The sequence below is a fragment of the Python bivittatus genome, unplaced genomic scaffold (genome assembly GCF_059951505.1).
Source record: "Python bivittatus isolate LINGU-HERP-01145 unplaced genomic scaffold, Pbiv_v1 ctg000840_np1212, whole genome shotgun sequence".
Lineage (NCBI taxonomy): Eukaryota > Metazoa > Chordata > Lepidosauria > Squamata > Pythonidae > Python > Python bivittatus.
In genome coordinates this window covers 43,842,519-43,869,073 of record NW_028277113.1, presented here as the reverse complement: position 1 = coordinate 43,869,073, position 26,555 = coordinate 43,842,519, and the positions used below count along the sequence as shown (strand labels likewise).

General features: G+C 36.2%; 1 protein-coding gene across 1 annotated transcript in view; it reads right to left on the bottom strand.

The window, feature by feature from the left end:
* RP1 (RP1 axonemal microtubule associated) overlaps nt 1–16,755 on the bottom strand; it is a 194,824-nt gene extending 178,069 nt beyond the window's left edge. Inside the window, exons 1-2 of the mRNA XM_088130611.1 lie at nt 16,111–16,755; nt 12,880–13,051 (exon numbers count right to left, since the gene is read on the bottom strand). Coding sequence (XP_087986737.1) covers nt 12,880–13,051; nt 16,111–16,755 — 817 coding nt within the window. The remainder of the gene's footprint in view (nt 1–12,879; nt 13,052–16,110) is intronic.
* Nucleotides 16,756–26,555: the final 9,800 nt, after the last annotated feature.

Genomic DNA, 26,555 nt, shown 5'->3' with positions numbered 1-26,555 from the left:
TCTGGTAGCCCTAATCATACATTAATCGTGCCTTGCTAATGTTCCTCTGTAATATAAGGATTGTCTCTATAAAACTCAGAAAAAAAATTAATTAAACCAGGTCAAATTTCTCCAGAGTTCTAGATTTCAGATCTTCTTGTCATTTTCTTTCTCTTTTAATCAATAATTCCCATTCTTCTAGGAGAATTACAGGTGACTCCAAAACATCCCTTTGCATATTCAATTATTATAGCCAGCAAGTGGTATAGTTGCTAAGATTCTGTGTTATGACCGTGATGACCCAAGTTCAAACCCATTCTTAGTTATGAAAGTTCATTGAGTGACTCTGTACCAGCACTAGCTCCGCCAAATCTACCCCCGCCCCCATTTGATGTTGTGAGGATAAACAGTGGAGGAAGGGGTCCTATGCATATTGCCTTGAACTCCTGGAGGGTAGGTAATATCATAATCCATATGTTGTAAAATTATAGGACAGAACATATCCAATGCATTTCAGCTGAGTAAGTTTGGTTTGTTCCTGTAGCTATACAGTGTTACAGACAAAACCCTTACTAGACAGATGGTTGAAGTAATACTATACCTAGTTTAATAATCTATCTTAATATTATAGGTTCTGACATTTTTCTATGGCCATGATGAAAGTAAATTTGTACTAATGACCCCAAGAGGAATGTTAGTGGTCAAATTGTTCTGCATATTACAGGAGTATTTGCTATGGGGGCATCTGATACAGTATGGTGTACCAGATCTCAACTCAATTAGAACTTTATATGATTAAACCAAATCCATGCTGAGAACAAGACCAGACTTCCAGTTCATGTTTATTAATAATCTCAACTGGATCCTAGTTTTGGTCTAGTAAATATAGGGTTGAACACATAAAGTCAGCTACATGCTTAGCCTCTATGGATGTATCTCATTATCTCTGTTCCAGTTCCCCATCCATAAACTGAGAATGGTAATGACTTACATCTAGGATTCTTGTAAAAGCAGTTCATTAAAAAAAAAAACTTTGACTTACAGAAATCACTCCTAAAATTGGCTGCCTATGATGTCACCAAGCCTGGCATTGGCCTTCAGTTTACATTGTTCACCTTGCAGACAGGTTAGGACTCAAGTTAATCAGGAATCCTCTATTTTTCTTCATTTAATTATATCACAACTCCATGCTGGTAGTTCAGTTTATTGTTTGTAGTTTTATTTTGCATGACACTAAAGTAAGCTTAACGATAAACATAGTTTCAACAGAATGTACATCTTTATTTACACAAAAACATAGCTGCATGTCAGAAAATATGAACTAGAAGTACGTAATTGCTAGTTCAACTTAGACTTTAAATAGGATTCATAAGACAGGGGGTACACTGAGTAGGAAAACTAAAGGGTATTATCTATCTATCTATCTATCTATCTATCTATCTATCTATCTATCTATCCATCCATCCATCCATCCATCCATCCATCCATCCATCCATCCATCCAAATTTAAAGGCTGCCCAACTCCTTAATGACTTACAGATTACAAATAAAAACCAACATATGGAGATACAAGTAAAAAGAACCCTAGCTGACTGGAAAAACAATATACCAAACCATTTGTCAGACAAACAAATATAACAAAAGCCCTGCCTTCCACAACCTATCCCAAGGCCTGGGAGAACAACCAGGTTTAAGAGTTTTCTAAACACCCCAAATATGGGAGCTGGGCAAATCTCTGGGGGATGTCATTCCAGAGGGCAGGTGCTGAGACAGAAAAGGCACACTTCCTGGGTCCCACAAGATTGCACTGTTTAATTGATGGAACCCACAGCAAACTCATTCTACCTGATTGTACAGGGCAGGCCAAAACAATTGGAGCTAGAGGTGGTCCCTCAGCCTATCTGAATAGCATTTGTTGTATGCATATGTATGCATGTGTAAATAAATAAATAAATAGTTTCATTTCCATTATTCTACAATCTGCGTTGGTTTGGAGTTTTTTTTTTTTTTTTAAGAATCACACTCTCTATATTTCCTAAGATTTTTTGGTATGTAGGGATTTATTGTAATAGAAAAGTATACAGGGATCATGAATAATAATCTGGCCTTTAAGTAGATATTCACTATTACCTACTTGCATGCATTCTATACTTGTATAACATGATGACATTCTCCTAGTGAAGTAGCTTCAACCAGTAGAAACAGTTTTCTTCCTGATCCAGCTTATTTTCATCTCCAAATCTGTTCCAGATAACTAGGGGACTTTTGGGGCAGATCTTGGAGATGAGCAGGGATGGGGATATTGAGAGAAAAGGAAGGTTTCAGCAGGTCTATTGTTTTTCCAGCACTGCATTTCAGGAATATATACAAATGTTCCATTCACAAATGTCCAAAATATTTCATTGGTAATTATAATGTAGAACAAATCAACACTTCTACATTTTCATAATTTGCAAATAAAACAAATATTCATTTGCAGCTTAATTTAACTCCATGTATACAGGCATTTGTCCAACTTTAGAAATAGTAATCATTTAATTTTTAATTTTTAAAAGTCAGTAGGAATGGCATTTTTTCTGGCATGAAAAAACCCTATGGGGGCCTTTGGTTGCTTATGTGAGGGCTGAAACTGGGGACCAGTTGGTAAATATACATTAGCTCCATGGTTTCCATATTTGTCTGATCTTCCCATGGTGAAGGGGAGCCATGAAGGGTCTTCTTCTGCACATGCCTGAACTTGGGTAGAAGTTCACAAATCTTGCTTTACCCTGATCATTTAAAGATTGTTCCTTATTCAAACAAATGAGAATTGACCCCCACACCCCCTTCAGATTTCTTCTGTGCTTGAAAATGAAACTTTGGGGAGTGAAGAATATTGGGGATAGGCTGTTTTTAAGATTCATATGAATGAAAGGCTAAAGAGTTTGCATCTCATTCAATTTAGGAAGTTGCCAAAGGATATGGGCAGCTAATGCCTGAAGAACAGAAATGACTATTTCTATAGACATCAAAATATCAAAGTCCTTCAAGTGTTTTTGGCCTTGAAGGTCATGACATAAATTTTAAATATTAAACAGACAAAAGACTTATGTTACATTTTCATAATAAATAGTACTATTTAATAACAGCAGGTTTCAAAGCACCGTACCAGCACTGTTCTTGCACAGTGCCAACAGAGGATAATAATACAACCAAACTTTGCATGTTCTGAAAGGCAGCTTAATAGAAGATAATATATGTAGCTTAGGGTTGAATTGTGGAGTTCTTGGTGCTTGGTTGTTTGCTTGTAGACATTTCATTACCTAACTGGGTAATATCAGTGTGAGTGAGTATGGGGGTTGCTGCCTATTTATATTTATATTTATAATTATATTTATATTTATATTTATATTTATATTTATATTAGCTTGCCCTACCAGTTTTGGTGAGGGTGTAGTTTCCTCCTTGGTGGTTCCTTGATTAGAGTATTGTTTTCTGGCTTATTGTTTGTCTGGTGTTGAACCCTGCTTATCTTTATCTGGAATGCTGGAGGGGATGTGTCCTAGTCTTTTTGTTTCCTTCCTTGGTTTTTTATTGTCTCCTTTGAATGGTGTGTACGTTTAGAGCCAGTTTGGTGTAGTAGAGCCAGTTTGGTGTAGTGGTTAAGGCATCAGGCTATAAACTGGGAGACCATGAGTTCTAATCCTGACTTAGGCATGAAGCCAACTGGGTGACCTTGGGCAAGTCACTCTCTCTCAGTCCTAGGAAGCAGGCAAGGGCAAACCACTTCTGAAATCTTGCCAAGAAAACTGCAGAGACTTGTCTAGGCAGACACCAGGAGTCAACACTGACATGAACAGACAAAAAAAAAAAAAAAGTGGTTTATCTCTATTGAAGGCTGATTTGTCTGAATGCCAAGCTTCCAGGAATTCCCTAGCATTTTTGGGTTGAGCTTAATCTAAAATGCTAATAGTTTCCCAGTTAAAACTGTAGTTGAATCTGTCCATGTGTTGTGAGATCAAGGAGTTTTCATCATGTCTTCTGCCTGCTAGCTGGTGCTTGTGGATGTGCTAATTTTCTGTCTGTCTGGTCCTCCCAGTGGCTGTTGCAGTCCTTGCACTGTATGTTGTAGATGACTCCTGCTTTTTTCTTCTTTTGGGGATACTGCGTCTTTTGGTTTGCTTAAGATGTTTTGGAGGGCTTTGATTGGTTTGTGTGCTACAGTGATACAAAGTGGTTGTTGTAGTCTGTTGGTTGTTTCTGAAACGTTTTTGATGTATGGGAGCATTGTCCTTTATATAGGTTGTACTGGTTACACTGTAGTGGGTTGTGTGGTCAGTCTTTTGATAAAGTTGCATGGGTATCCAGGCAACTTAATAGCTGTACTTTTTTCCCCTTTTATTTTGAACTTTCACAAAATAAAGATAGAGTTTCATTAGGAAAACTACTATATTTACCAACTTCAAAGACAGGCATATTTCCCTCCAAATAGCTGCGAATTGAGGTTCTTGCAACTGCTGTTAAGGATAGCTTTGAAAGCAAAGGAATTAAGAAGAATTGCAAATCCCTAGAGACATTCTGTTTTTGAAAATCTGCCTTATGCATGGAAAGGGCTGTTCAACCATCAATTTTTACTTTTTCAGTTAACGTCTGTAGGAGTTGTTTCTTTACTGATAAAGATTCAATCAGTTATGTAAAGAACCAACTGTAGACTCCCTGCTATCAGGGAAGTGAACCACCTTCCCTCTGGTAGACTAAGTTTCTGAGTAAAGTACAGAAAGTCTTCTCCCTCATGTTCATGGATATATAATGGTTCCAAACTGAAAATTACTTCACTTGCTGGAATACTTGTACCACTGCTTTTTCACCTGAATTAATCGAGCTACAGATAATTGAATTTGTGCTTGGAGGAACTTATTTTCAGTTCAGGCAGCTGCCAATACCTAAATAGGGTTTCTCTCTCATCTTTTCTCCCCTGTTGAGTTGCCTCTTCCCATCACCTAATTTCTATCTAGTTTTGCTCTTCTTTCTCTTTTCTGCATTTCCAAATGCAGCTGCTACTCTTTCCCCTCACCCCATATCCATTCATTTCTTCCTCTTCCTCCCCTCCTCCTCCTCCTTCCTCAAAGGAGGAAGGGAAACTGTGTGTGTAGGGTGTATTTCTGTGCGTAAAAAAAGAATGGTTGGTATCTGCAGTTGGAGGATCAATTAATTTTATTTTATAGGAGGTTAATTTTAGTCAATTTGATTTTATTTTTTGTTCTGGGTATTTTGAGAGTGTGCAATATATATTTAAACACATATGTGCACAAATGTATACTAGTGTATCACACGTAAATGTTACTGGATGAGAGAATTTCCAGGATTGTTTTAAGCTGGAATTGGCAATGTTAAGTTGATAAGATGAACTTTTGTCTTCTACCTTTTCAGTGAATCCATTATTCAGATATCAATTCAGCTATCATTTGCTCTTTGTCAACTAGCATGCGGATATCTATTCTATATCACAGTTCTTTTTCTGTCATGCTCAGAAAGCTATGCAGCTTTGCAATTTAATCTTCAGATAGATTTTAGACACAAATAATATATCTTTATTGTAATATTACCTGAACTTCTTGTCTGAAAAGTCTGTATTTGCTACAGAAAAGAGGTAAGAATACTGAGAAAAACAAGGAAGCAAAAATAATTTCTGTTGAATGATGGTTTCTGTTTAAATATTACTAAAAGTTGCAATGACAGAGCATTTCTATCTTTCAGATATACAGTTATTTTCCAGTGAGTCATTTTTATGAAACTCCTTTGATAGTAATAAGCTTCACTTTTCCTACTTGCTGTAACAAGCTCTAATAAAGGAGTCTTTGTTTTCCCAACAAATTGATTGGCATTACTTCTTGTGCTTTGATAGCTAGATAAATTCTTACTGTGTTCTAGTGTTACCCCATCTACAGCATCTTTCCTTGTGCTACTTTCATGATTCTTGTATACCTCTGGCTTTGCCAGCATTCCTTTAGTAACCTTCATGACACCATGAAGAGAGTTTAGAGATAAGGGTAACTTAAAATTATTATAATTTGTAATATCTAAGATGTTCTCAGTATAACATCTGCCAAAAATATTATTTGAAATCTTATGAATGCAGCTGATCTTCATCTGCACATGAGGTCTGCCAAGTTCAATTATAGATTTGTCTTGCCGTATGGAATATGGAGTATTTATCAAGTACGGTAGCCAGTTTTGGTTCTCAATATCAGAGGCTTTTTGATAAGCACATCCTCTGATCTGCTCGTTCACTGGCTTTATGAGGGCTGTCAATATGGGGCAGTGTTGTCCACAAATAGCATGGAGTTTATCTAAAGAATCTTGAGCCTCAGGCCTATTCCTGTTTGAAGTAGCATTCCTACCCGGCTGGGTCTGAACTGGAGCATTGTCTGAAATCTGATCTAGAGGATGTATTCGATTGTCAGGTAATTTAAATTCTACCATTGTAAATGCTGGGGAATAGCTGTTTGTGCAAAGTTCTGAGGAAGTGTCGTATTCCTTCCTTGTAGCCTCAAAGGGCAAAATGCTATTATTTTGGCTGTTGTGTTTTATACCTGGAACATCAGGAAAAAGCTCTGAATCACGAGGCATGTTGAAGTAATTGCCTTCATTGCCACAAGCCTTTGCCATATCTTCCAAGTCAGAAGATGATATTTCTTTGAATGCTGACTGCAGTTCCGTATTCTCCAAATGAGAGTATGGAGCATCACTACTATGATTGTCAAAAAAAGTATCAGCTGATGTCGTATCCATATCGCCATACATTCCAGTGTTCTCAGGAGGCGATCTTCTTATTAAATGGTTTTCTTTAAGAAGCCATTTTCCTTTATCGATCAGTGTCCCTTCATCTTCAGCAATCTGGGCCTTACACTCACTGTGTTGGTTAGCATTTTGCACTGAACAATCATTATTATAATATGTTTCTTTCCCCTTAAGGCTGAATTTGGGTGTTGGCGAAATAAAATTTTCATTGCTGGTTGTATTTAAATCATGGATGTCATATGATATTAATGAAGAAGCTACTTTATCACTGGGCCATGCATTATGAGCTTGACCAAACAAAGAGATTTTATCACTGATTACATGTAAGGGAAGTTCTGTATCTTTGGATATCATCTGAGCCAAATATGGACAACCAGGCTTGGATATGGGTTTAAATGCAGCTTCTGCTTTACCATAAAGTCGTTCAATAGTTCTTTTCACATAGCCTTTATTGAACCCTTTTTCATATATTGCTTCATCTGTACTTTCATCGGACAAGTCACTAGAAGGCCTGGACCTGCAGTCACTTTCATCAGTTTCTGGTTGATAATCAGATGTGCCTGGACTTTCAATGATTTTTTTCAACTCCAAAGAAGCATTTGAATGGGATCCACACTCAAGTTTCTTTACTATTAATTTCACTCTGGATTTCTTATCTTCAGTACTGATTGGCATATCATAAAGGAATGGTAGTGGTGAAGTTATTGGTAATTGATCTGAAGTTTCCACTGAAGGATCATCTTCCTCTAGATTGTCCTTTATACAATTTTCTACATGGTTCTCAATGGTAATATTTTTAATAGCTGAAGTAAGATTCTCATCTGAATTTTCCTTTTTACATAATGATGCTGTATATTTTTGCTTTTCTGAGCTGTTTAATTCTTTATCATCTAATTCTGAAGTTTCTAGATCAAAAATCTGCCCTTTAGTATGAATGCTAGTGCTGAAAGTGGTTGTATTAGATTCTTCAGATATCTCAGGCTTTTCATTATTCAGTGATGGGTCTGGAATGTTTTCCTCTAATTCTTGCAATGGAATAGCCTCGTTTTCTTTGAGAAACTCCTCATTTGAAGCCATGTTACCTGACTGTGCTTTGGCGTGGTTCAGATTTTGTATCACAACCAATTCATTCATATCTGAAATTTCTGCTGGCCTGCTGCATTTTTTCTGTTCCTCACAGTTGCTCTGTAAGTCTTCTGCTAGCTCTTTTGCATCTAAAACATCTTCAGAATTCAAACTGTCATTCAGGATTAAATTCTTGTTTAGTTTTTCCTGTTCTTCAGGGTCTGGTATATTTTTAGTTTCAATCAGAGAAATATTTTCTTGGCAATATGTTAATTCCTGTTTTTCTATTTGCATCCCAGAGAATATTAAACAGTTTGCTGTGCAGTCCTGCATTTTAGAAGCAGCTGTCATTAAGTCTTCATCTTCTTCTTTAGCTGCAATCTGTTTCAAATATTGTAATAGCATAAAGATTTCTGAACAACTGCAACTAGTTCCTACCATGTCGTCTTTATTTATATTAGGCAAACTTTCTTTCAGGTTTAGTAGGAGCCAAACTAGCAGGAGACTAGAAGAAGATCCAAGGAGAGAAGAGGAAAAAATATCTGAAAGACAATTTAAATTTTTAAGGCATCCAATTTTGTTTTCTTCAAAATTGGAAATTGCTGATTTCAACTTATGTAGCAAAAGACTACTTTTGCAATTTTTCTGCACATCACTTCCTAGGATGGCTTTGGGATCAACATGAGCATTCATTTCTGAATTACCCCTTGCATGATCAGTTTCTTCCTGAAGCTTCTTATTATTTTTATGTGTGATATCACACATGGATAGTTTTGTTTTATCCTGGATATCTGATGTTAATAAATATTTGGCTTCATCTTTCAAGCTTCCCTCAACATTTCTTAAGCAGTCGGTGTGCGTTTCATATAATTCTTTAACTGATTCTTCCAAAGCTTGCATTTCACTGAGATTATTTAATGTATCCTTGGGTTGTTGATTTTCAGGAATACTATTCCTCCCAGTTTCTTTACTTTCCTTATTTAAGAACGCTTTAACTGTCAGGTGATGTGTTCTTTTGTCAATTGAATTTATAGGAACCCAGTGCTTTGGGGGCCTCACAGCCTTTGGAAATACATTTTGCAACCAGCTTTGAATGTAGTTTTCAAGAGAATGTTCTGTAATCTCATCGGTAAAGTCTGCATGCCCCAAAGTATCCAATGTTTTTCTTTCATCCAATACCTTAACTTTATTACCTGCAGCACTTTCCGATTTTTTCTTCTTTTTCACTTCTTTGTGTTTTGATGATGATTTTATTGACTTATTTGAAATAATCTTTTCCTTTTTATCTTCTGCCTTCTGACCATTCCTTACATCAGTTAAAGGCTTCAATGAAGCTGGTGATTGTTCTACTTCATTAAGAGCTTTACATGTCCCTTCTCTGATCTGTTCAAATGCATGTTTTGTGTTATCTTTTATTAATAGTAGATCTTCAGCTTTCATATATTTGCTTTTTTGGTGGGACAACTGACTATTTAGATTTTTCTTTATGTTAGCTTCTAATTCATTCTGCTGGACTTTCATTGAAACCTGGCTATATAAGTCACCTGTGGTGTTTACAGTTTTAGTAGCAGCATCAGAGTTTCCAATAGGAAATGCAAGCCCTCTTTTATGAACTGCTGACTGGGTAGAGGAATGCTTCATAGTATCTCTTGTGTTGTGAATTGTGCCAGTATTTACTTTTTTCTCAGTAGTTCCTTCAATGGAAATGTCATACAAGTCATTTGGGGAACCTACGTTGTGTTTCATAATATCTAAAGAAAATTTATTCTTTTTCTTTTTCATTTTCTTTTTGCTATTAGATGATGTAGCTTGGCTTTCATCAGAGAGGACTGTAGAAGTAATATAATCCGATCCTGTTACTGCAGGAGTAATTTGAGCATATTTAAAAGTTGTGTTATTGCTTTTAGTAGGCAATGATGAAGAGCAATGATGTATCTGACATTGGTCACATATCATTTCTTCACTTTTTGACTGGGACAATTCTAAATGGTTGTTGTAGGAACTTAGTTCTTGTCCTATAGCATCACATTTATTAGATAAATACTGTACAGATGCATTATTCTTTACTAAAGATTGTCCTTGTCCAACACTAGAATAACCCTCAGATGTTAAACTGTTAGGTAACCCTTTCTCAACAACCAATTTCTCTAAAACATTCTGTAATAAGCCATCCTCCTCAGAGAGATCAGAGGACATTTTAACTGTGTCTTTGTTCAACCTCTGTTTCTCCTGTTGGTCAGTCTGAGATTGATTCATTGTATGATTATTGTTTATTCCACTAGTTTGGGGATTAGTAACACTTGATATCTGGCTGCTAGCATGAGTGATCATACAGTGTTTAGATTTGGTTTTGCCATTGTCCATTTCTTCACTGATAGAAAATTGCCCTACCATCTTTTTTTGGACAGCTGTGTCTGATACCACTGTAACAGTTTCAACTAATGCTTTCTTTTGTCTGACTTTTCTAGGCCCAGGAGTAGGTGGTCTATGGAAATTAGGCTTAAGATCATTATTTCTTTCCTGCCTCAACTCTGTGTTCATGACTGGATTCTGCCAGATGTCATAAGCGCTAGTTTCCAACTGATTTGCGGAATTTTGATTGATCATTTTTGTACTGATTTGCTGCATTGGGACATCAGCTTCAGGGCTCCTGAACTCCTCTGTGGGATTTCTATATGTCAAAATATTCAGATCTGATACTTGATCTTCTACAAGGGCTGCTGTAGTGCCAGCATGACTAACAGTAGTGGTCCATTTTATGGTTTCCTCTTTTTTTATCTTGAATCGAACTCGCATCTCAACTGTCATACTGCCATCTTGATTAAGGTGAACAGACTTTTCAATGTCATCAGTGGAATGCACCACAGAGGAATCTTCATCGGTATGCAAACAATTTTTTACTGAGCCCACGTCATTGTCAGGTACAAAAGAGGAGTCTGAGTTGTTATCATTGCTATAGTCCTTATAAGAAGAGCCAGAGAACATCTGGGATCTGGAGCTTGAATCTATCCAAACACCGCTCACTTTCAAGCAATTTATTGCAAGTACCCAACATGACAAGTTTAGATTAAAAGTGTGGAAGACAGTCATCCAGCATAAGCATCCATAACAAAGGCAGCAGACAGGTAGCAAAGAAACAAAAGAAAGCACAGAAAAAATTGTTGTTAGTACAAAACATGCAGATAACATTAAATCAAGGGAAAACAATCATTTAAAAAGAGAAGCATTCATAATAAAAGGGCTGAAATTCCTTTTTACTGCTTCAGCAATTGTGAGATGCACTGCTATATAAATTGATATTAATTGAAATCTGGGAGTATGTAAACTATGCAAGCCCACACACATACATACACCGGGTGCATAGTGATTCAGATAAAAGTGCTTCTAGGCACGTGAGAACATTCACTCAGCGTTTGTTGTCAAGCCTTAAAAGAAGCTCTTCTTTTCCTAGGATTGCACTGCAGCTGTGGAGAAAGGAGTTGCCAACAGGGGCTACGTGAACATACTATATTTCATTTGTTTATTCTTTTCTCTCTCTTTTTTTTTTAGCAGAATCAGAGGAAGTGCCTAAAAATTACCTTGTTTTTCTCATAATCCTAACATATATCTCATGTTGCACATATTTATTTAAAGATCTAATTAATAGGGTTGTGCATTTTTCAGATCTGATTCCAAAAAAAAAAACTTACTCAGAAAGTGTGGGAGCATAAACCTGGTGCTTGCCCACTGTTCTTTAAAGCAGCTGTGCCTCTTCCCAGGATCACCTAGCTGCCTTAAAGAGTTGGGCAGATGCTTTATTTCAACCCCCAAGTGCTCCAAAGCACCTTTTTGGAATCCAAAGTATTGTACAGCTATATTACTTAATGCCATTAGTGTGGAACTATTAACAGTTAAAAGTTCAGCTAAAACCAAATTAGAGAACCAGTTTGGTGTAGTGGTTAAGGCACTAGGCTAGAAATCAGGAGATTGTGAGTTCTAGTCCTGCCTTAGGGACGTAGCCAGCTGGATGACCTTGGGTCAATCACTCTCTCTCAGCCCTAGGAAGCAGGTAAGGGCAAACAACTTCTGAAAAAAACCTTGCCAGAAAACCTGCAGGGACTTCTCCAGGCAGTCATTAGGAGTCAAGACTGACTCAAAAGAACAAAAAAAAAATCAAGTTATGTTTACCTGCACAGTTACCAGTTGGTATCCTTGCTTCCATAATACTCTGAATTCTGTCTTTAAGGACAGGGAAGGTGACTGAAAGCTGTCAAAGGTGAGAAACTACTGCCATTATGCCTGGTGCTATGGATGACTACAGAAGGCAGATTTGAGTGGCACCAATGACTTTATTGCTGACCATTAGTGTTGGTTTATGGTAACATTTAACAGCCTAGATGTCCTATTTTGTATTATGGAAGCTTCTGGACACCAAGTGAAATCTGCAAACTTTGCGACAGACTTAATGTTCTTCTGAGGTTTTTGTCTAGAGTGCTTAAATTCAATTTAGACTATAGTTAGGCTGCTCAGGTATAGAATGTTAATACATTTATTTCCCCTATTTATTAATTTGCTTGTTTGTTTATCCACTTTTTTTTCACCTGCTCTATTTTCAAGGAGCTTAAGGTAGCATACATAGTTCCCCCTTATAGCAATCCTGCAAAGTGGATTAGGATGAAACAAAGTGATTGACAGATGACTGCTAGTGATGTCCTGTCTGGTCTTTGTTTATTTTTAACATTTATTGTTTTAGCCAAAGATATCTAGTTTTCTGAAGACAACAAAAGACATTCCACATTCTGTCAATTTCAGAGTGGAGAGTCAAAGCAAGTTAAATTATTTTGGCACCTAAAGCAGAAAATAACATTGTTGCCTGTCTTTCTCTAACTCCCCAATGCTGAATCATTTTCAGCAGTAGCAGCAACAGCATATTAAGTAACTAACCATTTGTTGTGTTTTTCATGATACCCAAAATTAGTTTCCTGAGCTAGCCAATTTGTTCTACCTAATGCTAAGGTGGACCTTATAAATAATGAAAAAGGGTGAGGAAAAGCGGGTATAATGTAAGGAACTCACTTTTTCTGCTTTCGGACTTGACATTTGCTCGAGGATATACACGACTGGAGACCCCGGGCTGTCTTCCAGGCAAGGAATACCTCCGAGGGTCATAATTGCCGGCCTTAAAGGGTTCTCTCCCTGCAGCCACAACAGCTCCAGAACACAACATCAGAGCCTGAAGGTTGGAGACCTGGAGAAGAAGCAACTGATAATTAAATCAACCCTCTTTCTGGGTTGCTGCCCCCAACCTTTCTTTCTCATTCACTCACATATAACTATCAGAAAATATCCCCAAAACACACTGGCTGTACTTATATAACAGATTTAACACGGTTACTAAATTAGTCCATAGTTTGGGCTGGCACAATACCCTGAATTATAAACCAACAATTGCCTAGGCTTGCACAACATATCCAGTGCTGGTGATGGGGGAAATAATGTTAACACTAACCTAGCTTCACACATTGGATACATGGCACACTTAGCTCAGAGTGTTGCACAGACACACCAAGAGAAAAAGAACTTCTTCCACTCTTAGCCACATTCTCTGTGCTTCCTTCTTGGACTTTTGGATATTCTCAGATTGCATCACCACAACCCTGGTCTTCATGCTTTATTTGGTTGTACCACTTATTCTTCCACTGGATTCATATGCTCCAGCTCTTCCTTGGTCATCTCTGCTCAGTGGGCTCTGCTGACTCCATGGCTGCCACAGCACCACTAGCCATGGAACAGCTGATTGGCACACTAAGTACAGTCTGCTCTCAACCAGATCACAAATTTCCAGAATTCCATCAGCTCTTGTGAGCCCTCTCCAGCACACCAGTGCCTCTGCTTCTAGGCTTTTCCCTTCTCAAGGCTGATCTGTCATTTCTTTCCTTTTATTAAGAGGGGGAAATGAATACGTCAAAGCAATGCTCTATTTTCCAGCTGTTACCTATCTCTACTTCCTTTAAATCTCCCTGGGAACCAGAGAAGTTCTACAGAAAAAGATGTTGGATAACTGAAATATTCTCATTTTAAAACTTTAAGAAGAAATAAACTACAGGTTTATTTCAGCAAGAATGTGTCTAGCAGGTGGTATCTGTGAATACAGCAGTGCTGGTAGGTATCATGCTGTCTAACCTTAATATGAAAAAGAAGTTCATGTAACTATTAAGGTTTTTAAATGAAATGTTACAGCCCTAATCATAATTAATATTTAAAAGAGATTTTACAGCCCTAAATCATAATTAAAATGCATCTCTTCTGTCACCACAGTAGTAACCTTTTGTTTGTTTGTTTGAAAAAGGAATATTGCATATGAAATATTCATCAAAGCTTTACTACAACCATCCTGGAAAAGAAAACTTAAAATATTTCAGGCATCTTCTTCGATAAACAGAAATCTGAAGGAGAACAGAACTCAGGGAAGCATTTAGAGATGGCTAGACCTTCTCTGCCTGTACAACTTTGCTCACTCCTATGAAGTAATAAGGAATTTCTGTGTTTGCAAGGGGTATGTGTGTGTGTGTGTGTGTTGCTGTCTACACTAAAGAACACGGGAATGTTTGCAGCTAGAACTCAAGGTTACAGCTTTGGGGGTCTCATTATGGCTCAGTTTCACAATCAATCATTTTCAAAATTTAAAAAACTGGTATGTTTAGCATGTACAAACAATGTGAGCCTAAATATATGTTAGAGGCAAAAACATAAAACAAATCCTCAGTTTTAATTTTAAAAAGAGCTTTGTCAAGCTGTCATTTTCTATGTAATAGTGATGGGAGGAGGGGTGACAGCCTCACTCTTCCCCTGCCAATTAATTTTAAGAACACCTTAGTGATTTCTTTTTTAAAAAATTGCACAGAGTTCTGTAATACACAGAATTATATGCAATTTTAATGCACAGCAGTATATGTAACAATAATTTGCCCTCAGAATCATTGTTTTTCTATGTCACAAGATTAGTCCAAAAGATACTAATTGGTGAAGGGACTTACTTTTGTGCTTTCTTTCTGGGGCAAAACAAAAATGTGGTCAGAGAAATGGAATTGCTTCAGGTCTTTGTAGGGGAAAAAAAAAGAATTATGCCTCATGAGGAGCCTAAGTATGGTATAGCCTTTAAGAGATTATGATGTGGCTAACTTCAAGTAGTAAGATTGAGGACACTCCTGTAGATGCCCTGGAAAAGCTTCTTAGCAAGAATACAAAGCTGAAGTAGGACAGAAAGGTGCAGATTAAGAGAAAGCTTGTTCTTTGCATATACCATGACCTCCTTACTTTGTGCTTCTAAGATTTTCATGTTCTTTAATAGTGAAACATCTACTAGGGCCTAGTGAATGTAAAACAAAATAACTCAACCATCTGAAATGTAAAAGGCTCAGAAAGGTGGCAGACCACTTTTCTTGATCTCTGTAGTGAACAATTTAATAATAGGCAGAAACATATGGGTGCTGAAATATAAGAAGTTGACTTACTAGCAGCAAAAGCTAAGTAAAAGTAGTTTTAGTAAAATTAGAAAAGCTGGTTGACCAATCAATATGCTTCAATTCCCATATTTGAGTTATAAGGGAAGGTGGTGAAAGTGTTTCCCTTTTGATGGCCTACTTAGTTACTATTTTTACAAAGATATGCTAGTGAAGGGTGATTTGAATAAAGCTTGGAAGGTAGTGAAGTGTCAGGTTTTCATTGAAAATCCATTACTTTTCCCTCCATCCTATAGGCAGTAGTCTCTTGATTTATTATTGTGATGGAATGGAATTATGAAGGCCAAGCTCAGGGAGACAAACATTTTCTTAGCTCGCCAGAACCGCATGGGAGGAACAAGAGGATGAGACTGGCAGCTCCCTGAGGAATTCACACTGTTGTGGCTGGAGGACTTTGGGAACTGGGGTTTTAGTCTGGGAAAATTCTTGCTAGAGGTTGTAGCTAATAAACATAGCTGGACTGAATTGGCATTGTCTCTTGGAGTTCCTTGGGCTAGGCTTGACAATTATATATTTGACATGACAGTAAAAGTAACTCTACTGAAGAGCATTATCTGTATCAGTTTGTGTTCCAGTATTGCTATTAGGTCTGATCTGCAAAAATCTGGATGACCACTAAATGCATCAGAAAGTTTTATGTATCCCTTTGTTGCCATCTAAGGGCTGTATGAATTTTTGCAGTTCAGATCTAGTAGCTCTATGTCTGTAATTATTCACAAGAAGCCCCTCTCCCAACTCCACAAAAAGACAAACGTTTCTGATTCTTATCATATATTTGTCTTACCTTTCTTCCATCAGTAGTATATAATTTCAACACTGAGTACTGCATTAATTCACTGACATGGTCCAGAAAGGCCTCAAAATTTTGTGTGTTCTTTTTACCCAAGACAACTGTGCACCGGATTCTTACATTGCCATTTCTGAAAACAAGCAGTTTCTTAGGGGTGCTTAGTCGTATGGTGCTACCACGTTGGAACAGACTCCCTTCACTCTCTCTAGTTAACTGTATAGCCCTACGGTGAGCACTGATGGGCCTGCTAATCTGCCATGGCAATGGCTTTCTTCTGGCCATCTCCAAATTAATGGGTTTGATTTTTCTTTGCTGGGAACAAATGTATGACTTCCCATCTTCAAGGTCTTCCAAATTATTGATATTGTGTATCCCTCTTGGTGTAGTGATATTCCTTACTCCAAAAGGCAGTGGAACTCTTTTTGACAAGTTGTCAAGCAGGGCATCAAATGATTTGAAAGAACGGCTATTGACAACCATTTTGATTCCATTAAACTGAGGGTCTCCACTCTTGTAAAAGCAGATCCGTTTGGCCACAACAGGTTCAATGACATTGGAGGGGCGCACAGATAAAGACTGTTCACTCTGTGAACTGTGGGGTTGAATCACCGAGTTATTGGTTGAAGATGTTTTACTCATTCTAAAAGCAGTCTGGAAATAAACAGGCAAGAAGTCAATGTTCTGTGTCACGATCCCAACAAGAACATTTTCCTAATTTATGTACAGCCAACAAAGGAGATTTTAACAAAAGCAACAACAGTAAATCATGCAGAATCAATGGTTTAAATAGGTCCATGCTGTTATCTCCAAATTCCACAAAGACTAGTAGGACTTAGCTAATAACTTTACTTGCAGATATAAGCAGAGTTCTTCAACATATTTTCACATATTGAAATACAACAGACATTTTACTTAGCAATGGGTACTTTGTCACACCAGAATAGCAATTAGATGGATTTTATTTCAACAGCGAATATAACTGCAACATTTCCTATTTTTACATTACAGACATTTTTATTCAGAGGAATTTTTTTTTCTTGTTGTTCAAGGTTGACCAATCCAGCAAATCAAAGCTTGGAAAGGAAAATGGAACATAACCCAGAAAGAAAATCTCACCATGCCCTTGTATATTTACATTGAATTTTAATGGATACACACACACATACATACACTCCCAATACTTATACATATATATCTCTAAATATTCTCATGAACACTCAGAGTTTAACCTTCATCTGTTAACTGGAGTTGGGATAGTGTTTGATAATTTTTTTTGATAATTTTTTTGATAAAAATAATTTTGATAAAACATAGATAAAAAATGGAAGAATCAATTTGTTCCCTTCAGGAATGGTGTTTGTATAAGTTAAATTGTAACCAAGATTTTCAAGCTTTTACTATTATAATTATTAAAAGTTATATATGGTTGTGTCCATTCAGAACCAAATATAATTTATTGTGTACAAATATTGTACAAGGTTACTTTTGATTCATCTGATTAAATACTTTATACTCTCCTTAATTTCTGTTGGAGCTTCCTTAATACACTATAAAGGTTTTCACTGAATTCAGATGAATTCATTGTTGAATGCTACCATGCAAGGGGAAAACTGCACCAAGGGAGAAATGGCCTGGGCACCCAAACCACTTTTTGCAATCCAGTGAAGGCAAGCAGAAAGGAGGCAAAAAATCTGGGTCCATTGACAAATTCAGGAGGTTCTGTTCTTCTAATGTAGCTGTGTATCCCCCAAAACTCACCTGCAGCTCTCTGTCTCCAGCCTCTTGTTAAGTCTCTTCAATATCCTCTGCCTCCCAACCCTTTCATTTATTAAATGTTTAATCTTAAGTAGAGTATATTAGGAGTGTGTTTCCAATGCTAGAATTCATCCTGTATCCAAAATGAAAAAAAAAAAGATATTCTTTTGAAAGATTACAAGATGTTTTGACACAATCAAGCCAGACAAATTAACTAGTATTGCTTCTAGATCAACAGTTGTGTTCAGTGAGCTGACAGGTATGGTATATTCTACATGTATAAGAATCTAAACCTTACTGGATGTAAAAAAAAGTTCTGCTTAATGCAGCATTCTGTTTCCCATAGAGGCCAACAAAAGATCTCTGGGAAGCCTATCGATGAGCCAAGTGGGCAATTCGTTTTTGTTTTTGTTTTCCCTATTATTGTTCCCCAGCAAATTGGGATTTAAAGTGTGTTGGCTTGTGAAGACCATATGTGCCTATCCTGATTAACAGCACTGAGAGTCTTATCCTTTATCATTGATCTAATAAAGGTGATAGCTAGAACTGAAGCTATACTATATATACTTCCTCTCTTTTTTCCTGAATCTCCTACCTTTTACATTCATTGGACAGCCATAAGTTCTAGTATTATGAGAAAAAAGGCAACATACGTACATGAAAACTGCAGCCAGATTATTGTATGCACAAAGATGGAAAGTGTTGGCAATACCCACAATGACAGAATGGTTGGTGAAGATTATGGGTCTTGCTGAGGTGGCTAAACTGACTTCTTTGATCAGAGAAAAGGCAACATTTATGTTTATTGCTGATTGGAATCCCCTTATAGACTTTTTGCATGAAACAGAAAAAAATGAACTTATGATCTATGGTTTTGATGATTAGACAGGACAGATTATAGAAAGAAAAGAGCTTTGTTGTAACCATAGAGTAAGAGGTACATTTATCATTGTACTTATAACTCCTGTAAAGAAGATCAGAAGCTATTTCTTTGTATCTTTTTTCTTTCTTTTCTATTTTTCTTTTACTTTTTTCCTTTCTTTGTATTAGTTTATATGTTCCTTTTAAAAATATTTAATAAAAATGTATATATAAATTTTATATATATATATATATATATATATATATATATATATATATATATATAAAGGCAACATACCTCTACACACCTTGCATTACAGTATTAAGAAGCAACAGCATGACTCAAGCTTCAACACAGACTGAAGTTTGAAATATAAATGAATAAAAGAATATATTTTTCTTGTTTCTACGCTTCATTTATAATCAGTTGGGCAAGCCTATGTATACATGTTTGGAGATAGATTTAGAATTTCATTTTGATTTTTATATATCAAGTGTATGATCACAGATCATAGAAGTACTATGATGATGTATTGTACTGACACTGTTTGATTCACAATCAAAATTCCTAAATGATAAAAATTAGCTCTAACTTGAAGTGATCTTTTGAAATTAAAAAATTATTTTAAAAAATCACTGGAATAACATGTTGAACACTTTAATACAGGAAACGTTTTTCTTAACATCAGACAATTACAGTAGCTAGGATTAGTCATTTTGTAGTACTTATCCAGGGTTATACCCTAAATTAAATAAATCTCTGCCTTTTTCTTCTAAAAAAACAACTAGAAAATAATTCAAAGCTCCCTGCTAATTCTCAGATTAGGCTTTCTTACACAGAAAACAACTAGTACTTTATACATGAAACGAAAACATTCCATGTTATGCTTTTGACCTTTAGTTTAACTATAGCACATTTATTCTTTAAATTTACTTCTTTGGGGAAAAAATCCTGAATCACTGAAGCACAGATGGAAAAATCTGATTTAAGTCACTCACCCATCCTCTGCTCTGCATTTTTCCCATCAGTGTTCCATTATCTAACACTTTCCTCTGGTTGTGAATTGTCTCCCAGAACTGAGCTTCAATATCTTGGTTTTTAATATCATTGTTCCAGCTTGTAGATCATAAATTCAGGGCCATTTTCATCCTAATAGTCAATTCCTTGGATAATTATAAGCAGCTAGCCAAATAATGAGAAATTATTTCAAGAGAGACAGTTCCTGGTGTCTGCTCTTAGTGGAGCAAATAAGTCTAGATCATCCAATTCTATGGTTTTCTTTCTTTATAGACCCTATCCAGCTTGCAATAGATTCCTACCAGTCAATAAAAAGTTGTATCAAGTAGTGTTGACAACCAAGCAAGTGCATTTGATGCAATATTTTTGCAGATACAGGAGGATTATGATGCTTTATATCTGTAAAATGCTAGGTCTCCAGATGGCAACTGTTCCATCTAATTACTACAAAATGTATAATCAGATCTGAAGCTTCTCCTCTTAGACAGGATTACAACAAGCCTGCCATGCTAACTGTGAAGAAAGCATAATAAAAGCCCAGCAGATGTTATGCATCAGGTTTCTTAACTGGTTGCCCCATTTCCCCAGGATATTTTCTTATTCATTATTAAGCTGACTTTAGAGCTTGTTTTGCTTTAAGATGTGATTTTTTTTTCTTTTTGAGTCACACTTTTCCAGTGAAATAAATGCTCAGGATTGATGGAATGATAAAATTGGTCTCAGACTAATAATAATAATAACAACAGCAGCAGCAGCAGCAGCAGCAGCAGCAGCAGCCAGCTTACATCCTGCAACACTACCTTTAACACCATCAAACAACATCTGCCTATCCCATGTCGTTGGGAGGGACTCGATAGGTGGATAAAAATGCCAAATCCAGTCTAAACAGCTGGCTGACTGTGCAACCAACAATAATAGCAGCAATTATATATGAGATTCATTACAAAAACGTAACAAGTTCATTAAAACATTCCATCTAAAACAATAATTTCATATCCAAAGTAGTCCATGCATTACTATGCAACATAGGTTTATATTCTGTTCCATTCAAAACTTGTCTTAGCTATTGGAAATTACTTTTTTAAATATAATGCAAATATATTACTTCTGCATGTTTACCAATTTTATTGTTTTTGGAAAATTGTTTCCTTTTCAGTAAGAAGGGTAATGGCCCAATGCTGCTTACAATGAATATTTTGATAAATAGTGGAGTCTGTATCCTTCTCTTTTAATTCATCTGCAGAACATGAGGTTCCAAGAATTGATGGGACCATCAAGAGATCTGTTTTATAAAGTATCTCCAGAGTGACCCTGCAACCATTTGCTATGCTCATGCAACATGCCTAACTGGGTTAAGTTGGGATTATCATATTGTGTGGGCATTGTAATCAGTCAGCACTGAAGTTAGAGAGGGTTAAACCCAAAGCCCAGGGTGAGGAGTCAGATTAAACTAACTTGTCCAGCCAGTGGTATCATCTAAACTGCTGCCTCAGAGACAACAACCCAAAGCAGCCCCACACCACTCCCTCTGTAGCAAACTCAGGGTAAAAGAGGAACAGAAAGTGGATAGGATAGGCAAGTCTTCCCCAACTGTGTTGGTAGTGGCTCTGATCCTAACTGGGCCACCATAGGTTGGGGTATGTGTTTGGAGGGGGGGGGTGCGTGCATAGTTTTCTGATGTATTGTTTTCTTAATCCAGGGAAGTAGCAGGTTGGGTCAGATGTGTCATTCTGTTCAGATGCTGAACAGATAATTTTATTTATGGAAATGATGTCACCAGACAATAGATGCAGATACTGATTTAAACAACTGTAAATCTCATTTTGGCTTAGCGAAATCTAAGTATGGTTTATAGCTTAGCATTAGGTAAAAACTCAGCCAACATGATTCATTTGGTTTTTATACTGAATGATCCCATCCAATATGTACCTTACCTATATTTTAAACTTCTGTTGTGAGGAAATGCAATCTGGTGGGGTAATCTTGGGAAAGTGTAAACAATTCATCTTTTCTTTTAAAATTCCTGGTCCTCAAAGATAGTTTCCTATGAAAAATGTTATGACAGCTCTAATGCACATGTTGACATACCGTAGTTCAAGGGTAGACAAACTTTTTAATGGGATGTGCACATTTAGAAGTTTAAGAATGTATGTCATTGAATGCTCCCACAAAATGATTGCCATGGATGGATCTTTGTCCTGTTCACAATATGTTACTATGGTGAGCAAGGCCAATCACAGAACACCCATTACCAGAAGGCAAATGGGTGAAGATATGTCCTATCATCCTTATGCAGTCCTCCAGGAATGGAAGCTCTCAATGATTCCAGATTTTCTTTGTTTTTCGGGGCAAGCAGGGACATTTCTAAAAATAGGGCTTCCAGATCTGGGCTGCGAAAGTCCAGATGACCATGAGATGAAAAAGTGGTACAAAAAATGCTAACACTAACACCAACTATCATGTAGATTTTCGCTTTTGAATTGTTGTTGTTGTTGTTGTTAATATTCAGATATGACAAACAACTTATATTACACAAAACACTCTAGTTATTGTACAATATACATTATTGTGATTACAATAAAGTAAAACATAAAAGAAAAAATAACAAAAAAGAAATAAGATCCACACACAGTGTCAATTTAGTATCAATGTAAGATTAATTCAGTCCCTAAATTCATCATTAAAACTAGACTATATAGAACAGCCCTGCTCCATATTCTCACTTTCATAAGATAACTGATAACAACACATATCTGGAATCCATTCCTTCATCTCAGGAATATAATTGTCTGAATATTGGCTGCCCAGATACACTATACTTAGCCTGGAAACCTGTGGGCAGGGGGGACTTATGTATTCTTATAAACAAATTTATTTGATTTGTTAGACTTCCTTCATCTCTTCCTCGGGAGCTCAAAGAAGCATACAAAACCTCCCCTCCTCCATTTTTCCCCACAACAACAGGCCTCTGAGGTAGGCTGTGCTGAGAGAGTGATTGGCTCAAAGTCACTCAGTGAATTTCTGTAGCTGAGGATGTACTTGAACCTGAGTTTTCTGAGTCCTAATTCAATTGTGACAACTTCCCATGTATTCCTATTGTTTAATTAAAATTGTTTTTAAAAAACAGAGGAAACTTGAGCGTGGCAGATATCAAGAAAAGTGTCTACCTGTACAATGCCCATTTCTGGAGTAGCAATTAACCCCTTGATCTTGCTGAAATAAATTTGGGTTAAGACCCCAATTTCTGATTTCAGTGCAATTTTTATGTTGTTCTACATTATGTCTCAGTCTCCCTTAAATTAAAGTTTACTGACAGTGATTTCCTAAGTTTCTATTTTGAATGAATCGTTCTATTATTCAGGAAAACTATAGAACATAGAATAGCATGCTTTTGAATGTCATCCTATCAATTCTCCAGTTTATGGTTCTTGTTCAAGATTGCCCAAGGCGACAATAATTAGCAAGTTGTTGTTGTTGTTGTTGTTATTATTATTATTATTAATGTATGAGTCCCTCCATTAAAATACTAAGTTGATACAACAGTTAAGCTAACATGGTTGACTTTGGGATACAAAAAATATCTGTACTATGTCTCACATCACAGAGTTCTTTCAACCTTTAAACCCTGTGCAATTTTTTAAAATAGGATCCTTCCATAAATTATGGAGCTAGAAAAACTGATTCATTTGAAAAGGAAAGTATCACAATAGAGAGAATCTAGGTTAAATTTCTTTAAATGTACTCAGCCTACTTATATCCTTTCACAGAGGTTTCTGAAAATGTGTTATTTTTCACCATGCTTGGCAGTTAAGATTTAGTTAGCACATCATATTTCAGTTATGTGATCTTTAATAATCACAATATTCCCTCAGTTTATGAGACAGAAAATATTATAGGCAATAGCGATAAAAAGAAAAAAGAACAAGCACATTGTTCTTATATGCTTTAAAAAGATTATGCATACAGTATATGACTGAAATAGGCTGAAATGTGAATTTCTGAAGTCACTATAGTGAATTCAACTGCTTGTTGATAGTCACAGATGCTTTAATATCTAATTTAATGCTTGTATACCTAGATGTATAGATGTTCCTGGAGTTAGGCCTTGGCCCTGAAGCTGAAGTTTGGGGAATACAATCTTGGATGATAAGTTGAAATCAAAGGTCTGTCAAGTCAGACAGACCTTAAGAGACCATTACTGGACCCAACAGATCTGGACAGTTTTTGTCCAGTCTCTAACCTTCCTTTTATAGCTAAGGCTAAGAGTTGTCTATGAAGGCCAATTTGGGACCAAGAAATAAGGATCAAGTCATTAACATAAAGGAGAAAAGATAAGTTTCTCTTACATAATTTTGCTGGGAACAAGTCCTCACTGTTCAGATAGATGACAGTAACACTGACAAAGAAGTTAAAAAGAAGTGGAGCATGGAGACAGCCTTGCTTAACACTGAAAAACTGGGATGCTGTTAGGTAAGTGATCTACAGAGAAAAGCTCACTCTGAACTCTTGTAGGCAAGCTGCAATAAGAATGAATGGGGACAATCCATATGTTTAACCACTAATTTTGCTCAGAGTTTACTCCTGTCAATTGAATCAAAGCTGCAATAAAATCAATCTATGTCAAATATAGTTTTGATCTCCATTGTATCACATAACTGACAATCAAATGATCTACTGGTTGAAAAGTGTTCGTCTAATATTGAAAAGCCACCTCTTAAACCAAGCCTTTTTTTCAATCAGAATATTATTCTCTATTATTCTGGACTTTTGCAGCAATTTATATAATAGATGTTTGCTTGAGGTAGAGTATAATCCTATCACATAGCTAGTGTGCAAATTGCAACTGTATGGTCAAAAGATTTTAAATTAAATATATTGCCATTCAGCAGCATCAGAAACTCTAGATGATGATGATGATGATGATGATGATGATGATATAGAATTTTGGATGACTCCAAATTTACAGTTCATTTTTAAAGACAATTGAAGATACTCACTAAGATACATATTACTAATGTGCAAGAAATATGGAACAAAAATGGGAAGTTTCTAACAAATCAATGGAGGCTACTGTTGTTAAAGAATACTTTATGCAAAGAACCCACTATACCAGATATGTGCTCATCCCTTACCTATAAATGGCTTACTAACAATGTATTGCTAAGATTTATCAATATTATTCCATGTGGTCAAGATTTAATTTAAAATTTAAGTTATTTTCCTGTTTTTCTAGTTTACAATATTCTTCCTATTTTGCTTTTTGTTTACTCTTTTACCAGACTATGCAAATCTTAAACAAAGCCAAAATAGGAATCATCCTCTCACTCTAAAAAAAATTATACTCCAATATTTGAATATTTGTTGGCTCATAGAATATAGTTTGGTGATTTCAGAAATTCTTTTTGGATATTGTAACCATTGAAGCAATAATACAATTTAATGAAGTAACAAATATCTGAGATCTTTCTGCAGGATTACCCATAAAAATTATGTATTAAGATTAGCTGGCATTTGACTGAAATAGGTTTTTTAAAAAAACAAACCTAATTCTACACTTCTAATTGCTGTTCTATATCTAGGAGCCTTTGAAGCATTTGTTTTTATGCAGTAAGATTAATATTGCCATTTAAACAGGACAAATATTTATAATTAATGTTCCAATTTTCTGTTCTAAAATGTCTGACTAATACTGTCCATCACCAGGCTTTTGTTCTTTTGCATTAATATCTACGAAATTAAATCAGATGCACAATGGTGGGAAAAGATTAATTCTTTTCACACTGAGGAAATCATTTTTCAATGTTTTCCTTTGTAGATCTCACCATTTTTTTTCATTTAGCTTTATTACAGCAGATGTGTAAAAGAGTGCTTTATATATTGCAGTATATTCTGAACTTTCAAGTATGAATATTTTCCAAGGAATTTATTTGTTTGTTTGTTTATGTACTATATATATATGTCTGCTTACCTATTCAAAGGGACTCTGGGTGATGAACAAAAATAAAAATACAATTCAATTATCAAAAACCATTAAAGCACAAAAGACAACACTGAGGCCCCAGGAAAACCTATATGTATAGATCAAACACACCATCCATATCTATGGGTGGAAGCTGTTCCCTAAGGCAGGCACCATGGCAGAGAAGGTGCACTTATGAGACCCCACAAGGATACATTGTTTTACCAAGAGGACCCTGAACATGCCCAACTTGCCAGATCTAGTGGGATGGGCAGAAACCATTTATCCTAACTCACTTCATATAAATTAAAAGGCCTTAAGAGTAGGGAGAAAGTGAAATTCATAACTATCAATGGTCAAATATTCAACTTCTAGATAACTAGCAAAAATATATCAACTGATCTTTGGCAGTTCAAATGCTACTATTTCTTTGTATCTAGGATGCACATGACCAATTAATTCTGTTTTTATATTAGGGACTACATTAGCAAAGGACCTATCCCTGGCCATTTTTGGAAGAGAATGACCTGTTATTCCATTCAGTCCCATGAATTATGTGCTCTCTTCATCTAGATCTGACTACCTCGGGCGCGAGGGGGAGAAACAGTTGTTTTGCAAAAGCAGAATGCAGGAGGGTAAACAAAGCAATAATTATACAAGTTGGAAAAACAAATCAGCTTAACCTGTTTCATTGGTCATTCTTGATGTGTGTTGGTCAACATGCAAAGAAGATAAAATTTCCTTGGGTTGATCTAGGCCCCATAAGCTTTCTCAGAAAATAAAAACAGTTAGTGGTTGCAACCTGCTACTTCATTTGGCAATATGCCTATCTGCCCAGAAAAAGAA